Source organism: Punica granatum, chromosome 1, assembly GCF_007655135.1.
Source record: "Punica granatum isolate Tunisia-2019 chromosome 1, ASM765513v2, whole genome shotgun sequence".
Classification (NCBI taxonomy): domain Eukaryota; kingdom Viridiplantae; phylum Streptophyta; class Magnoliopsida; order Myrtales; family Lythraceae; genus Punica; species Punica granatum.
In genome coordinates, this window is record NC_045127.1 from 53619378 (window position 1) to 53636992 (window position 17615).

General features: G+C 41.2%; 3 protein-coding genes across 6 annotated transcripts; 1 reads left to right on the top strand and 2 right to left on the bottom strand.

Annotated features, from left to right (window-relative positions):
* Nucleotides 1–3555, bottom strand: LOC116191437 (pyruvate dehydrogenase E1 component subunit beta-3, chloroplastic). Its single transcript, XM_031520255.1, has 5 exons — nt 3145–3555; nt 2766–2866; nt 2510–2553; nt 832–1467; nt 1–631 (listed from the first exon to the last, which is right to left on the bottom strand). Exons 1-5 carry the CDS (start codon nt 3245–3247, stop codon nt 295–297), a joined length of 1221 nt encoding a protein of 406 aa, XP_031376115.1. The 5' UTR covers nt 3248–3555; the 3' UTR covers nt 1–294.
* A 3171-nt stretch (nt 3556–6726) lies between these two features.
* LOC116192273 lies at nt 6727–10462 on the top strand. 4 transcript variants are annotated; one of them, XR_004154036.1, is made up of 7 exons: nt 6727–7174; nt 8090–8201; nt 8391–8483; nt 8598–8798; nt 9450–9671; nt 9808–9972; nt 10101–10462. XR_004154036.1 is itself a non-coding variant. In XM_031520776.1 (7 exons), the coding sequence occupies exons 2-6, from the start codon at nt 7624–7626 to the stop codon at nt 9666–9668; spliced, it is 618 nt and encodes a 205-aa protein (XP_031376636.1). In that variant the 5' UTR covers nt 7033–7174; nt 7285–7623; the 3' UTR covers nt 9669–9671; nt 9808–10462. The 4 variants fall into 4 exon arrangements, 3 of the variants coding, with proteins under 3 accessions (XP_031376633.1, XP_031376635.1, XP_031376636.1); XM_031520776.1 differs by adding an exon at nt 7285–7640 and having other exon boundaries at nt 7033–7174; nt 8114–8201; nt 9808–10462; XM_031520773.1 differs by having other exon boundaries at nt 9808–10462.
* Nucleotides 10463–10611: 149 nt separating this feature from the next.
* Nucleotides 10612–11606, bottom strand: LOC116192274. The gene has a single exon (XM_031520777.1). The coding sequence runs from the start codon at nt 11510–11512 to the stop codon at nt 10733–10735; it is 780 nt and encodes a 259-aa protein (XP_031376637.1). The 5' UTR covers nt 11513–11606; the 3' UTR covers nt 10612–10732.
* Between the last annotated feature and the right edge of the window lie 6009 nt (nt 11607–17615).

The following is a 17615-nucleotide window of genomic DNA, read 5'->3' on the forward strand; positions in this document are numbered from 1 at the left end:
TGTTTCAAAAGAATATTTGGTTCTATAGCTTCTGTTCATAAATATGGTATCATGTCTCTTAATGAACTAATAATCACCATAAGCTCATCCAATCCAATGCAATCTTGAAACTTCAAACACATGAAGTAGCAAAACCACGGCAATGTCGTAACAACTGACAGGCCAAACACCTTACAACATGGTATCAGCAATCAACAGGTAACAGCTCGGCATCCTTTTCCTCGACTTGGAACTCAAGAGAGACTAGAATACTTCACCAAAATTTGGCTCCTGCTCCAAACAGTATTACCGGACTCACTGGCAGAGCTGCTCCACAGCGGTCACAATCTGAGCAGGCTGGACTACAGTCCAGTTCTCCAGTGTCCCTGCATATGGTGTGGGGACGTCCTGGGAGGACAAGCAGACAATTGGGGCGTCCAAGTAATCGTGGAAGTTCTCAGTGATGGCAGCGGTCAAGCTAGCTCCAATCCCACCGGTTCTCATGCACTCCTCCACAATCAAGACACGGTGGGTCTTCTTCACGGAGTTCCCAATTGTGTGGAGATCAAATGGCTTGAGTGACCTGATGTCGATCACCTCTGGATCGTACCCCTTGTTCACCAGGGTCTTTGCCGCCTGCATCACATGGTACCTATTTCAGCAGAGAGACACAAGAAGTCAGAGATTTCCCTGGAGTGAATAAGTCAGCGAAAGCCAATAAACCTGACAGATGAGGTTTCTAATTCCACCTCAATATAAGAATTTGATTTGTATTTTCGGACCAAAATAGTGTTAATGACAAGTTAAACATTTTAAAAGGCTTTCTCCCTATAGCATTGCATTGGTACCTACCGCATCCGGGAATAGGTGAGGATAGTGACGTGCTCCCCTGGCCTCACCATCTCAGCCTCCTCGAGGTTTAGCACATACTCCTCATCAGGAATCCTCTCCTTAAGGTTGTAGAGGAGAACATGCTCGAACAGAATGACTGGGTTCTCGCTCCTAATGGCAGCCTTCATCAGACCTTTAGCGTTATAGGGAGTTGAGCAAGCGACCATCTGAATCCCCGGGATTGACTGGAAGTACGACTCGAGCCGCTGGGAGTGCTCCGCTCCGAGCTGCCTGCCCACACCACCGGGCCCGCGGATCACAATTGGGATCTTGAACTGGCCACCAGATGTGTAGTGAAGCATCCCACAATTGTTGGAGATCTGGTTGAAAGCAAGCAGGAGGAAGCCCATGTTCATGCCCTCGACCACAGGCCTCAGGCCCGTCATGGCAGCCCCAATGCCCATGCCTGTGAACGAGTTCTCAGCGATTGGGGTGTCCAGGACCCGCAGGTCTCCGTACTTGTTGGCCAGATCTTTGGTGACCTTGTAAGATCCTCCATAATGGCCCACATCTTCCCCCATCACGCAGACTGTAGGGTCTCGGTCCATTTCTTCCTCCAGGCCTTCTCTTAGGGCTTCAAAGAGCAGGAGTTCATGACTATAGGAACAATTATGCACCATTATCAGTATTGGCAGTTAAGGTAAATTTGTCGAAACTTTTGAAAAACCAAGGAAGTCAGCTAAGCAATGCCAACTAGAATGACCCCAGATATGCTTCAACTTTCAGGAACAGGACATGCGCTACATAAAATGAAAGATTGTAAGAGAATCCGAAACATTGTGAAAAACAAAACTGACTGCACTTCTTTTCACATTATTCACCTATCACAAATTTGGGGTTATATGTGAACCGCAAATTGATACTACCAGCTGATAGTATGGCAAACTAATTTTCTTTCCAGCAAATGCACCAATCTAAAGCATAGCTAAGTGAGCTCAACCTGCCATATCCATTCCTATGATACAGTTAGCAAGAGGAGCTTCCTACTGCAGATCTCCAACTAAAGCTTATATATTGTTCACAAAACTATAATCGCAGCACAACAGAGGAAAGGAGCTATCAATGAACAGAACTAATGCAGGAGAAAGAATAATAATAATTCTAAGCTTAGGAGTAAATATATATTGGGTTAAATAGCAAGGACTTTTGGTGAAACCCTTAATGATGTAGTAAATCATGGACAGACATCTGAATGTTACACAGACACATATTAGACACAACACTTGGACGTACATTGCAAAAGGAAGTTGTATGTTGAGATGCGACATATTTTCACTATGAAAAAAGTCTGCCTTTTTATATGAAGAGACCATCGATCTATACTATACTAATGCTTGAAACCTCCCAGATCAAACTTTCGTTATGCATAATTCCACCAGTTCATTATACATGTGAATACTAATGCTATAATGGAAGACCAACATCAGCAAATAAACTTAGAGAAAGTAATCTCATTCCAGCTATTCGTGTATAATCATTGCAACAAAGCACCTTACTTTGAACAATTAAGCCTCTTTCCAGACTAAAGCTACCAGGGCATAAAGCTCGGAAGATGCAACTTAGAGAATGATGGATGGACAGACAAAAAGAAACTGATAGGGCTAAAATACATAAGAGAGAACATCAGAAAATGACGTACCCGGACTTAGATGCTGTTGAGGCAGCAGCCTGATCGGCCTTCGTCTGCAATGACAGTGAAACAAAAAAATATTTACTAGCTTTTTCTTGATAACAAATCAACTCCACGAAAGGAGAGATATACACAACTTAGACAGGAGCAACATCAGCTCCTCCAGGTGAAAAGAACTAGAAAGTCCGCAATTAGGAACTTTACGAATAAAGTACTAAAATTTGTGCCGGTTTTACTGTCCATTCAACAAGGAAAGATAACTTACAGCAACTGCATTGGCGATGAATTGCTGTGACCGACGAGCAGGCATCGAACTGGAAACAATACGCCCATCTGATCTCACCACGAGGAAGTTAGTCTTTCTCCCTGCACCATTTGAAACCACTTAAATGGTATATCCAGTTTAAGACAAGATCAAAACTTGAAGGAGCTGTGTCAACGGAATATCAAACTCATGATTCCTCAAATGAGACAATAATCCCTATGCTACCCCCCTTTTGGTATTACCAGAAGAACTTCCAAAATCAAAGAGCTCTGCATTAAACGTTAATCCCATGCAAGCGAAAGCATTACATCTGTCCCCTTCTGGTTCATTGAAACAAATCGATAGAGAGGAAGAAAGGAATAACACTAATGCGACTAACCTGAGAGAGATCTGCGGGAGAGGAGGTGGAGTCTCTTGGAATCGAAGGAACCGGAGAGGGAAAGAGCCGTGGCGGCTCCCAATCCTTGAAAAGTTGCAGCCATTGGAGCTGGTAAATCAAGAAACCAAGGATGCAGAACACCCCTTTTGAGAGAAGAAGAGATTACTGGGTGGGAAATGAACGGAAGAATTGGGTGAACGGGTTCGATTTATACGAAGAAGACGGAGATGGGTGGCGGAGAAACTGAGGAAAATGGTGTCTTTCCGCTTAATTGCACCCAAAAAAAAAAGGAAATAATGCGCCAAAAAAAAATCCCTTTTTTTTTTTTTTTTCTTTTTTCCCCTCTCTTCGGCCCTTCTTCCTTCCTCAGGTGACTTACTGGCTTGCGTTCCTCTCCAAGTGAGCGGCGATTTATTATAGACAGACGGAAGCAGAACATAGTATGTGTCGCCCCCGACTGTGTGTTACCTGTCGGATCTTGATCACCTGCGCTGCAGTGTACGGGGAGAGCGAGTGAGAGTCGGCCACGAGGCCCCACTTGGAGGGCAACATGGTTATTTGAGCTTGCTAGTGGGCCAGCGTATTTGTGATTGGTTGGACTTTGAGAGTTTTTGACCACGTGGCGCGGTGGTCGTCCTAACGGATGAGAACTGCTGCCGCGTCTGGTGAGAAATTGGGCTTGGGCCTAACAGAGCCCACGGTGATGGACCCATTAGCTCTTCACCCGATAAACACATGAGAAATGGAAGCCATACGAGCCCCCCAATACTTTTTCGCCAGTTATTTTTCGGGACCCTTTTTATCCCTTTAATATGGTTTGGACTGCAGCTTGTCGCAAAAATTTGCGACTATTACAATTCATGCTAGAAACCGTTTCGTGCTCACCCCTAGCTATGAGGAGGGGCTCATGGGGGTGGCAAAATTGGGCCCAACTCAAAAGACCGAGCAATGGGCTGAGTGGGCTACGCCCGATTCATTTGGGCCGCCCTGATAGCTCGATGATTTTTTTTTAAAGAAGCCAAATAATGAAAATTGAAAAAATGAAGATGAAATTGAAACCCGAAATCTTAACTTTAACCCGATCTTTTTCTAACCTCCTCTCCGGTCTTATCACTCCCATGTGATGCTTGTTGTTTGCCTCTTCCCTTCTCATCTTCGACTCGTCCTATCGCGTTTATAAATTAAAGCATTATTTGATAAGGCATTAATTTTAGATGAATTTATTTTCGTATTAATTCGATATTGATAACATCAGACATGTCGATCCAAGAGTGATGCAATGCTGAGTTAAGAGTCAGCCAAATGGACACCGGGCTATTCGACTCATTGGGCCATCGGGTTGGGCCGAGCGGCCCCATAAGAGATGTGGGCTAGGCCAAGCCAAGATTTCGCGACCCACACAGTTAATGGACTGAGTTGACTCGAGTTGGCCTGATTTGCTACCCTCTACTCTAGCCCTTGTAGCTGTGGGGCCCATCAAACCCTGGCCTAGAGGAGGGGCTTGACTCTTCCCTTGAATTGTGAGGGGCTTGTTGAGACCCTCGACAAACAAGCCCTTGGCCTAAGGATCCATCCCTTAGCTTGGGGGAAGGGCTTGTTGGGCCCATTGATGTGTGAAGGACTCCTTGAGCCACTAGCTTAAAGGAAGGGCTCATCGGGCCCTTCTCGTGAAGTGAGGGTCTTGTCGAAAAGCCCCTTGACATTGAGGGGCTCATCGATCCTCTCAAGTTTGAGGGGCTTAACAAGGTTGTGCCGTCACAGGCCCCACTTGGTGGGCAAGGGCTCATGGGCCTCTATAGGGCCTATTTTCATGGACTTTGGACCGAAGGCTTTCTTGAGCGTTTCCCTTGTTTGGTTGATGTGTAGATCCGATCTGACTCAATAATAAGCTGACTTACCATGTTGAAATTAATCTCGTTATAGTAACATATTACCTCATTGTGAAGTGCTTTTAATGGGTCCATTAAGTCTCATTCGATTAATGAACATGGACTATAGAACACATGGGTGATGGAAGCCATACAAGCCCACAAATACCTTTACGTGCCCACCCTAGCTAAGAAGAGGGGCTCTATCCTGGGGGTAGCAAAATTTGGCCGGACTAGATAAGAACAGGTATGGGCCAAATAGGCCGCACTTGATGAGACCAGCCCACACAATCAACAGGCTGAGCCCAGCTGGCCTAGCACGATAAAGAAATCAATTCGGCCTGATTTGCCACCCCTTATTCTACCTCTTGTGGTTGTAGGGGCCATCAAACCTTGGCTTAAAGGAAGGGCTCGACCCTTCCCTTGAGGTGTGAAGGCCTCATCGAGACCCTCGATGCGAAGGGCCTTGTTAAGCCCCTGGCCTAAGGATCTGGCCTTAGCTTGAGGGAGGGACTTTTCGGACCCCTTGATGCACGAAGGACTCCTTGAGCCCTTAGCCTAAGGGAGGAGCTCATCAAACCTTTATTATGAGGTGAGGGTCTCGTCGAGGAGCCCCTTGATGTTAAGGGGCTCGACAAGGTCGTGCCTTCATCGAGGACCTATCGGGCCCCACTCAGTGGACATGGACTCATGGACTTCTATGGGGACCTATTTTCATGAACCTTGCGCCGAAGGCCTCTTCGAACATTTCTCATGTTTGGTTAACGGATGGATCTTGTCCAACTTGATAATAAGCTTATTTATCATGTTAAAATTAATCATGTTCTAGTAACAAATTACCTCATTGTGAAGTGCTTTTAATGGGTCCATAAAATCTCACTTGATTAATGGACTTGGATTATAAACCACATAAGAAATTGAAGCCATACGAGCCTACTAATACCTTTTTGTGCCTATCCCTGGCTAGATGAGGGGCTCTAGCCTAGGGTTAGTAAAATTTGGCTCGACTAGATAAGACCAGGCATGGACCGAGTGGACCACACCCAATAAGATAGGGGCTATTCAACTTATTAGGTTGTCGGGTCGGGCCGAGCAGCCCCATAGGAGTAGTAGGCTGGGTTGAGCCAGGGTTTCATAGCCTGCATAATCAACTGGTCAAGACGACCTAGCCCAGCACGATAAAGAAACATGTTCGGCCTGATTTGCCACCCCTACTTTAGCCCTCGTGGTTGTGGGGTCCATCAAAACTTGGCCTAGAGGAAGGGCTCGTCAAGATCCTCGACGCTAAGAGATTTGTTAAGCACCTGCCCCAAGGTATCCAACCCCTAGACCGAGGGAGGGGCTTGTCGGGCCCTTCGACCCATGAGGGGCTCTTTGAGCCCTTAGCCTAGGGACGAGGCTCGTGGGGTGAGGGTTTGAGGGGCTCATTGAGCCTCTCTAGTTTGAGGGACTTGATAAGGTCATGCCTTCATTAGGGGCCTCTCATGCCCCAATCGATGACCATGGACTCATGGGCTTCTATAAAGCTCATTTTCGTGGACCTTGAGTCGGAGGCCTTCTCGAGCACTGCTCATGCTTGGTGAGGTGAGGAATCCATTTAATTCAATAAAAAGCTGATTTATCAAGTTGAAATTTATCTCGCTTTAGTAATAAATTACCCCTTCGCGAAGTGCCTTTAATGGCTCCATTAAGTCCTACTCCAGTAATGGGCATAGACGAAAGAACACAAGAGACATGGTGGTCGTAGATATGCCACGTGATCCCTTTTTTTTGTGATCACTTGACCTGCGAGGATTGGAAGAGGATATTCGGGTTCATTGTTTGAGCTGCTGCTGCTTCGGCTTCTTCAGAAAGAAGATGGAATTGCTCTACCTGTTATGCTCCATTGTTTCCACATTCTTCACCTCCCTCGCCCTCTCCCTTCTCCTCCCCCTTCACGCCCTCCTCCGCCGTTGGTCCAGCTCAACCGCCGCCTCTGACACCACGGAATCAATCGCTCTGTACGAAGGCACGGTCTGGCACGAGCGCCGCCGTCCCATCCGCCACTCTTTCCGGTACTCGGTGCGGTACGCTCTCGTTGACCTCGACCGCGCGCCACATTCCCCTCCGGGCCACCTCTCCGTCGACGAAGCTCGCGAATCCGCCGGCACCAACGGACCCGTGTGAGCAAATCTACTCTTCTGTATCACAACCTTTCTTCGATTTTCCAGCTGCACTTTCCTATGGCGGTTGGAGTTTTCATTTCTGATTGGAGTTGAAACGCCTTCTACAGCTCAAATTTCGTCACCCGATAGCGTTTAGTGTTGTACTCAGACAAGCTATTGACTTTTCTTATGATCATCGCGAAAGTTGGAAGCTTGAATAGTTCAAATTTAAGTGGAAATTGGCATTGCGGGATGCGATTGAAACCTTGTTAAATATCAAGTATATGCCTACAATGAATTAGATATTCTGCAAGATTCCGGTGGAGATTGGAGACAATGTCTGAGGTCTACCATTTCCTCATGTTCTATATACCTCTAGCTCAGATAGGTCACTGTTGGTATTACCGGATTATGAGTCATTTCCTCCCGCTGGAAATGTTACTTGGATTGGTGTAATTCATATCTTGATGAATTTTGCTCTCTGGTAAGTTGTAATCTTCTAGCATTCCATTTTGATGTCTTCAGGGCATTTAGATCATTAAACTTCTTTCTTTGGTAATTTTGTCATCATCTAATTGTTTTCAAATGGGTCCATTCAATGATGCAAAATATCACAGTGTGATAAAAGAATCAATTAAAAAGATCCTATAATTCAAATTACGAAATATATCGGCCCTTTAGGAAAGATTTTGGATTTGCTCATAACGACCAAATTATATCTGGTCTTGTTTCTTTAATGAGTGAATGAGAAAGTTCCTTTTTTTAGTTTTCCTAATTATAGTTATCTGAAGAATGGATCTCAGAATAATGATTCCCACTATGATTGTTACATGAATGATACTAAATATAGTTGGAATAATCACATTAATTGTTGCATTGACTCATTCGAGTATTTCTTTCTTTTTTCTTTTTTTTTGGGGGCTATTTTGACAGTTTACTCTTGACAATACCTCCTAGTGTTGGATACGAACAAAATCCATTGAGCTTGTACTATTGCTATGAGCGTAGCAGCTCTGGTCAAGATTTGCAGAAGTGCATTGCAGAGGTTTGTTGCCTTCATCTTTCATCCGTAAAGGTTTCTGTTACAGGGTTGTAAATTCTTAATCTTACCGAGAATCTTGATTGAACATGGCATATGATTTGTCTGTGCTTTCTGTCCAGATTCATCTTGATTTTGTCGAGAGTTAGCACCTAACTATGTTTCTGTCTGAGCTGTGCTTCTTCTTGTGTCTAGGTCACTAACACACCATGGGGTGAGCGAGTGACATTTGTTTTCGACCCTAACTCTGATCTTGTTGCGAAACCATTACATGTCAGCCCTTTCATGGTATGTGACCGAGTTGATCTGCTATGCATTGCTTTTTTATATCTTTGTCCTTTGTAATGTCCTTTAATAGTTATAAGTACTTTAGTTTTTTAACATGGTTGAGTATGATTGTAGGATATGCTAGGGAATTGGAGTATCAAAGCAAATGCTCCTGGGAACAGTCTCTTTGTGGTCATATCTGTTAGGCATCCTGAGCTTGGTGATTATTTTACGGCTACCCTTAAGATAAAAAAAGTCCCTTCTTCATCAGTGGTTCATCACGCAATGTTCTTCTGGTTAATGCCTCATAAGGTTGCACTGTGGATATATTGGCATGTAAGTGATGCTTCGGAGCTGCTGATAAAGGGATTTTAGTGTAATATATTGCTTATACTTTCACCTTCAACCCTCTCTTTATTTTAACAAAAGATTTTGTTATTAAGTTTATACTCTAAAGACAACAGAAACTGGACTAGATAGTATGCAATTAACAAGGAAGGGGGAGTTTAAATGTCATCATTGGTGATCAGTGATCATTCTCCTCACAAGGACCTACTGCATATTGCTGTTCAACCCATACGTAAAATTGATATGCTGTCATACTTTCCGAGCATCTACTCTGAAATGAGATGGAAAAAAATATATGAAAGTACTTCTTTGTCTTCTCACGGAAACGTATTAGTATAATTGTGGCCTTTTTATTTGACTGGATTGCATTGGTCATTTGGGAACAAAAAAGAGGAAAAAAGAAGAAGAAGAAGAAAGCTCTGATGGGTTACCTCCATATTAATCTATCAGTGGCTGTAAAGAAAAAAGAAGAAGAAGAAGAAAGCTCAGATGGGTTACCTCCATATTAATCTATCAGCGGCTGTAAACTGCGACTATGGTTTTTTGAGTTTAAAAATATGCATTAAAACTATGAACACTTGTCATTTTATTTGGTACTTTCCGTTATAGTAACATCCTCTTTCTTGTCAAATTGTTCAGGCTTTCAAACTCTGGTGGAAAAACGTATCCTTTATTCAACATCCGCGGTATTCCAATACAGCGTACCGAGAGGAAGCATCAATTCGTGACCGAGAACTGAACTGCTCTCAGGCAGTGAACAATCTGCAAGATGATGGGAATTATTGTACATACATGTCTAGCAAAAATGGAGCAGGTAGATCTTTTGCTTGGAGAGATGCGAAGTGGCCCTGGTCTTGAATGGTAAGGGCAACTGTTTGCTTGTGATTATTGTTCAAAACTCTTCCTTCTCATGAATATAGTGTTACTGTTGATGTGTTTAATTACAATGCGACGTCTTTTTCTTGCTTAGTCATGCGATCATCCTCTTTGCCAACAGGTATCAGAAGGGATGAGATTGGATTCATAACAGGTATATATCACCACAAAATTCTTTTCAACTAAATGGGAGCTGTGCAGAGACCCGAGAAGTTCCCGGCAGCTTATAATCAGAGATTGGTGAATGTGCTATTGTCGGGAGATCAGCATGTTATCTGTAGCGGGGGTCCGTCTCAATTGTTCTTTTCTGAATGTTCGCTCTACTTTGTTCGAATTATTCTTGAAGTCCTTGAAACTGCCTTCCTCTGTTTCGATCTATGTGCCTCGTTTTCCTGATACACGCTTTGTCTGCAGAATCCCCAGTTCATAAATCTCATAAATTTGGAAAATGCAATAATACAGTAAGGGCGCGGGTTTACTTTTGACCAAGTCGAAGGATGTAAACGTGACGTCGCCGTCATAGTTCAAGGGTCTACGTTTTAACTATTCTTGGAGCCTATTCCATTTGGAAGAGATGAATGATTGAGGTCATGATTTGCTTATGAGATGATCAATCATACACGAGCAACTACAGTTCTGATCAAATCTTTGACATTTACGCTGCCTTGATGTAGATTGAACGGGATTTCTGTGTAAAGGGTACTGAATTTATACGGTTGACCAAGATTCAATTATATTGGATTTAATATATTTTTCGCCCATTTTCTTCTTTTTTAGAATTGTCCTTTTCTTTTTCCGGTTACATGGGATGCTCCTACTTTGTAAACTTTGCTGGATATATTCTCCTGTAGGGCTACCACCTGGCCATTATTCGTAACTTTCCTACGTTATTCAGTTGAGGGTCGACTTTTGAACAGGAGATCGATAACAGCTACTGTAAGTTACTGTTATTGAACTGAAGAAGTATGAACACTAGCCAAAACCCGAACTCGAGATCCCTACACAATAAACTGCTAATAACTAATTAATAATTAAACCTAATAAACTCAACCGTAGCCTCTGACCCCTTGAAGCCTAATCTGCCTCTTCAACTTCAAAATAAACTCGTCAACTCTCTTATTCAATTCCTCATCAGACATGGCTGAATACTCATCAACTTCTCCCTCGTCCCTCTCAGTCTCTTCACCCTCATCTCCCTCATCAATAACTTTAACCAACTCATCATTTGCCTCGGAGACAAAGTTCTCTTCTTCGTTTCCGGTTTTGTCATCACTTAGCTTATTTTCATGGCTGGTTCTATCGTCTTCAATCTCAACCTCATTGCATGTTTCTTCACTCTTCTCTAAAGGGTCACCTCCGAAAACCACCAGTTCCTTCCGTTCAGTCCCATTCTCAGGCTCCACCAACTCATCAACTCTCTTTTCTTGTAACTTCTCGACGTTTACTAACTCGAGGACAGGTTCGGCCCTTGACGCCTGCCAAACCGGGGCGCCAGGGCGGCTGGTCCTCTGCGCAGTGACAAACTCCTCGTAGAAGTCGAGCTGCTTGCGCTTCGACGAAGAGAATGCCCCGTAGTCAGCGGCAATGATGAGGATGAGCGTGTTGGAGATGAAGAACCAGAACTTGGTGTTGCTGAAGAGGGTGGACGGGGAGATGTCGAGGACGTAAAAGACCGAGGTGTAGATGAACACGGAGAATACGAATGCAAAGAAGGACATTCCGTTTGATCTCTCTGGGTAGGACTCATGGCCATGGTCTTTGGTGGGTGAATGTTTGTAGTAGAGCTTCTCCGAGCTTTCGTCCATGATTAGCGGAAGTTTCGCCATTGTCGAGGTTGGAGGAGAAGGCTGAAGCTTTGTGGGGCTGGCTTCAGCCCGAGAGAGAGGGTGTGCTGTGTATTAGATTCAGGTGGAGATCAATAATCACGACAATAAGCTATTTATATAGGAGTGTACGTTCACTGAGGGATGATGAGGTGGCTAAAATGATTGAACCATTGAATTGATTGCACATAATTATTAATTGGTCCTGATAATTCATCGTAGTTTACATTTGAGTCCTAATTGATTAATCTCAAGAATCCCTTTTATTATTACTTCAAGGGATGCGATATGTCTGCGTGAAGATTAATGTGACTGGGGAAGCATTGCTTTATCATCTGTTTCCAGAAGCCTCCTCCGATTCATCATATATTTAAAATCCGGAACCGCCAAAAGTTTCATTTTTAAGTTGAAGATCCTTATCTCTAATGTTATACTTTTAATTATATATAAGATATAAAACATCCGAAGCGGTTGAACTTGGCCATGACATACATCTAGTAAAATTTGAACCTTTACGATGCAGGTAAAGTCTACATTTTCACTCAAAACGAATAAAATTCACTTACCGACATAATATACAAATTGTATTATATGTTATTAAGGCTTTATTTGACTTTGAATTTTTTTTTACTATACTCAATTTAATTTCACTTTATCTTCAATTCAACAATACAATTATTATTTTTTTCTATTTTCTTTAACTTTTTTAACCATTCAATTCGATTTTTAATACTAAATTATCTCATCTATTCATCACTTTTTTTTTCACAATTCAACAACATAATTATTACTTTCTCTAAACTATTTATTACTTTTTCTCACTTTTTCCCTTAATTTAACAACACAATCATTGCTTTTTTATTTTCTCTCTCTACCTTATTATTACAACCTAATAATATATATATATATATATATATAGTTGGAATGAAATTGAGTTAAACTCAACTCCATTTCCAAATAACCCCTAATACTCTATGGTGCGTTTGATTTTAAAGTTAAAGTAAGTTTGATTTTGATTTTGATTTTGATTGTGAAAAATGACAAATGAGATGAGATTATAAATTTGACTTGGGAAACGTGTATTTTTGTTGTGTAGCGTGTTGAGTTAAAATCAAAATCATGATTCTAAAATCAAACATGGCCCTAAGGTTTGAGTTTAGTCGCGCAGCTTTGGACAGGAAATACAGAGAGGATGGTGATGGGATTGAATGTCCTATGGATATAAGATATTCTAATCAAGTATTTGGTACATGTCAAGGCATAAAACTGCAATATGACCTCAAAATGATCAAAATAACCCTAAATTATTATTATTATTATTTAATTTCTAAAAATAAAAAAAGGAAAACGCTGACCTGAGCTACCGAGATAGGAGAAAGGGCGATGGAGGGCCAGTGCTGACGACCATCGCCAAGTATATAGGGCGATGGAGGGCCCTGAGGCTGCTGGTTACCTGGCTGGGTCGGTAGTCACTGTCTTTGGGCTTCCACTTCCCTATTAATTATTCCCATGTTCGATGGTTGAATTTTGAAAATTTGAGATTTTAGACACCCTATCTAGCCTTATATTCGACCTACCAAACATGCCCTAATGGCTTCTATGGATATTGCGGATAAGGAGGGATATGAAAGGGCGGATTTTTTATTCTTTTTTCCCCCCTCGAAGGAGGGAGGAGTGGGTTAACAATCCTTCATAACCCACTCTTCCACGACCCTTTTAACATGCGTTCCAAATAAGTTATAAATGTGATAATAATAGCATATCGTTTTTTACAATAATGCAAATATATTGGCTAATTTTGTATGGTTCTCATTAAAATTGAGGAGGATATGTATTTTTTCAATTACAATGATAGGGAAACGAAATAAAGGAAATGGAAATTTCCCATTGGTGAAGATCGATTTTAAACCTCTTAATTTCAAATTGGTGATTTGTACTATTACACTATATATATATATATATATTTGTTAGGTCCATTACACTGCATATGTGTTTAATCAATCATGGTTAATCACGCATAATATTGTAGTAATTAACCTCGTTGAAATCTCGTCTTACCCCCAAGTTTCATGTGAGACAGCTCAGCCAAACCCCGGTGATGCAATTAGAAAAGATGCCAGGTTAGCATGCAAGTCACACGTGGCAGCCCATGGCAGCTGCAGCACTTGGGGTAATTTTCTTTGTGGCACTTTCATGGCTCTAATTGATTGAACTGACCATAAATCGTTACCTAACCGATCGTAATAATTAAGGAAGGAAGAAAGAGCAAGAGAGCTGAGGTATTGTCGGTTTGACATTTGGTTTTGGTCTCTCAACATGTCACTCCTCCATACGGATCCCTTCCCCATGCAGAAAGTTAATTGATGAATAGATGTCCCCCATAACTTTCCTCGGACCACATTATTAGGGATGAGAATAAGATGTACAACTAAGGTTGCCATGTAATGCAAGGTTGGTGGTTCTCTTAAAAATGACTACGGCACTCGCATCGATATTATCCACTGATCGCTTCGTGTGATTAGGCCATTCCGTGCAATGTGTTAGGCACTTATGATTCTCGAACTCTTAAATTGTGCATGTATACTGTATTCGTTATATTTAGAATGAGGGCATTTCTTAAAATGTGTTGCGTACGTACTCGACGATTAATAATGTACGTAACTATATATGATATTAGTCAGCTGCCGGCCAGGATAGAGATAAGATGCAAATTAAAGTCTAGTCATAACTAATTAGATGCAAATTATTATTACGTGATCAATCTAATGTCTAGTCATAACTACTTAGACGATTTTTTCGAACTTCGTATGATTCCACAAACATATAAACCCATAAAACATAAAAAGGCATTCGTTGATAATAAGAAAACCAACTGGGAGAAAGAAGATCCATTCTTAATAAGGTTATCAAACAAAATAATCATCGGTGGTTTCATAACTAGTCTATGTATCTTTGCAGCACGTGATGAAATCATCTATAATCTCGAGGATTATCGATGAAATCTAGCCGGAAAATGAATACGGCTGGCTGAGATTAATGATTTTACTAATTATACGTAGAGATTAACCACCATGATTATGCTGTTGACCTCTTGAACACTATATGTGTGTGTGTGACATATATAATTAAGTCATGTTTATCTTCTACGGGACGTGGGGTTTCCTATTTCGTGGCTGAGAATCATCGATGGATCTTCATGGGAAGTCAGCAATGGTTTCCTTCGAAACCTCATAAGCCCACACAGCTATATTTACATGATCTTCTTCTTCAACGGCTTATGTTCTTCGATATCCCATGATCTTACACGTACCACGGTTTACCGACGGAGGGCCCCACCGCCCCTAGATCTCGTACAGGCAGCCGCCAAGTCTCGAGGCCCCAAGCTCGCTAGGATGTCGCCACGTGTGTGACAGCCGTGTGATTGGGACATTGACGAAGGCTTTCAACTTATCATCACTTACATTAATAAGAATGATTGCAATTATTAAGATATTTCGTAATTTTAAAATGGCGATAAATTGGATCACTCATCATCACCCCATGATTTGGTAAACTCTTCGATTTCTTGCGGTAGAATTTTAGTTTTATTTTAGTGTCTTGCGCGTGGGTTCAAGGAATTCCTTGCCCAAATTATCATTATTATTATATTTATTTTAAAACATGATTTGTTATAAACTTATTAACTAAAATTAATCCTCATTTTGATATCGAGTTATTTCGATCACAAAATAATTTTAGTGAATTTTGAACGCTACACTGCAAGTAAAGTCCACGGGATGAAGTTTGCAACATTTGCCACGCGGCATGGTTAATTATTTCTTTTATTTTTTTAATAAGACTACGAAATGTTCTCAATTTATTAATACCAATCCCAGTTCAGTCATTCACTTTATTCTAGGCCTAAGGTATTTCCAATGAGTTTTAAACGAGAAATTCTACGGTAATCTTAATTGATCATGTAACTTGAGAAAATACCAATTGGATTACATAGAGTAAATGTTAATCACTCGACTGGCTGTGATAGTTATTCTTATTTAAAATAAATTTTGTTGATTCATATTCAGTACATCATTGTGAGAGATCATATAAGATTTCCTTGTTTTAAACGCCGCACTGCATAGTTAACTTTATTATTTAATTGAGCTTGTTAGGGAGCAAAACCTCGTGGAAAGAAAAGGCTAGAGAGAGAGTGAGGTGGAAAGAGGTGGTTGGTGGCATTGCGTGATCAAATCGTCCATAAGATCGCCAAGGTGATTAATCATATGATTTATTTTTCTATTATCGTCCAACAGAAGGATTTAATCATGTTTTGTGGGAATAGGACTTTGTAGTAACCAAAGGAACACTCCAAAGACAGCCGGACATGGGAATAGATTTCGTGTTCTTTGTCTTGCTTGTTTTGGATACGGCCGGAATGAGTGCCATAAATCATGGCATGCCTTTTGCCTCTACATCTCCCTTCGTGTCCTCGTATACGACGTTCGAGTATCCGTGCAATTCGATATTTTATCAGTGATCAACGGTTCTGATAGGTTCCGCGCGCGGTTATGCCGTTTAAACGATATTTATGTCGAGAAACTCGACTGCATGGCCTTGACTTTTGTGGTGCATATATACATATATATCAATGACCTTAAGCCATGGATGGTTACGTAAAATGTTCACCATGGAAAGATAATGCGCGTGAAAGCATCAACGAAATAACATCTTTTGCCTCTCATGCACACAATTCGTGTTTAACAATATGAGGCGAATGGCAACATGCAATCTCTTCCTCTCTATACTAATTTTATGAAACAGCTCAAGCTCTTATAAGGTGAAACCCAATTTTACGATATATAATTTCATATTTCACGTAAAATTAACCAGGCGAGGCTTGATAAATAACGAGGCAGATTAATTCCTATGTTGCGATATGGAGTTACTCTATCAATGAGAATATTCTGAAATGAACAATCACAAACCATTCGTCACAGCACGAACAAGTTTCATAGAGAAAAATAATCGAGAACCACAACCATGCATGTCGTCACATCCACGCATGTCGTATGCGTGCAAAGATGATTTCATACATTAATAATGGGGATTTGTATATATGGTGATCTCTCAATGGTGATAAAAATCCACATCGCTTTGCAAAAGGGGGGGAAAAAATTGATGTACACTTTCAATCATTTCATCATTATATTGCTTTATCTGGCTAGATTATTATTTATTTACAGATAACTTCTTCCTTTATTATTCCTTTTAATTTTTCTAATCCTTATCCTAATTATGAAAAGTTCTTAAATGATCATACCTTAAAATGATGATATAAAAAAAAAAAACTAAAAAGATGCTCGCAACTATCAACTATCATAGCAATTGCTCGTGTGATTAGCATCTCATTTACGAATTTGATGTATTCTAGTATAATTGATTCTTGCTCACGTTATGTGGCGAGATATAATCACTAAAGAATTTGCTAGCAATGGAGTGAGTGAGTAATAAATAGATCAGCCAAGCCAATTAGATAAACAATTTACCGCCAATCTGGGCCTACGGGCTCCAAGATCAGCTTGGAGGATCGGATGAAATTTTGATTAGACCGGTATCATCGGCCCATATGAATACTACCGGCCTACCCGATTACATCAACCAGGTTAAATGGGCTTAAATCGGTCCAGTTTGATTCCCCCGGTCCACCCACCACTTCAAATTCAATGCAGCCTGGCTCGGGCGGCGACGGTCCGTATAAATAAACATGAGTCAGACCGCCGCCTTTACATATTTGTTCTCAGATACCTGAACTTTTTACACTTTGACATTGACAATGATGGAACTCCATTTTCATATAATGTATCCGTATTTTTGTTTTATACCCCTTCTTTGTTAGTTGTTTCCATGTCGGGTCGATGATCGATATCCTTACCGTAAATTTTACAGCTTTATCTTTTATTAAAATGAATTTTCAAATTTCAACAATTTTCTTTTTCTCTTTTTGGCGAAGATCAAGATGCGCAGGCACACAAATATATTACGACTTTTGCTTGTATTTCGGAGAGGAAGAAGAAAAGGCAAACTACGATGTCCTATCCGAATGTAAAATGATTTTGGTAGAAAAGTC

Excerpts from the sequence above, each read along its gene's own strand:
- LOC116191437 (XM_031520255.1), bottom strand. The coding sequence starts at position 3,247 with ATGGCTGCAACTTTTCAAGGATTGGGAGCCGCCACGGCTCTTTCCCTC. Across the intron at positions 2,554-2,765 it reads TCATCGCCAATGCAGTTGCT|ACGAAGGCCGATCAGGCTGC; the intron begins GTAAGTTATCTT and ends CTGTCATTGCAG. Across the intron at positions 632-831 it reads CTCACCTATTCCCGGATGCG|GTACCATGTGATGCAGGCGG; the intron begins GTAGGTACCAAT and ends CTGCTGAAATAG.
- LOC116192273 (XM_031520773.1), top strand. The coding sequence starts at position 6,870 with ATGGAATTGCTCTACCTGTTATGCTCCATTGTTTCCACATTCTTCACC. Across the intron at positions 8,202-8,390 it reads TGCAGAAGTGCATTGCAGAG|GTCACTAACACACCATGGGG; the intron begins GTTTGTTGCCTT and ends TCTTGTGTCTAG. Across the intron at positions 8,799-9,449 it reads CACTGTGGATATATTGGCAT|GCTTTCAAACTCTGGTGGAA; the intron begins GTAAGTGATGCT and ends CAAATTGTTCAG.
- LOC116192274 (XM_031520777.1), bottom strand. The coding sequence starts at position 11,512 with ATGGCGAAACTTCCGCTAATCATGGACGAAAGCTCGGAGAAGCTCTAC.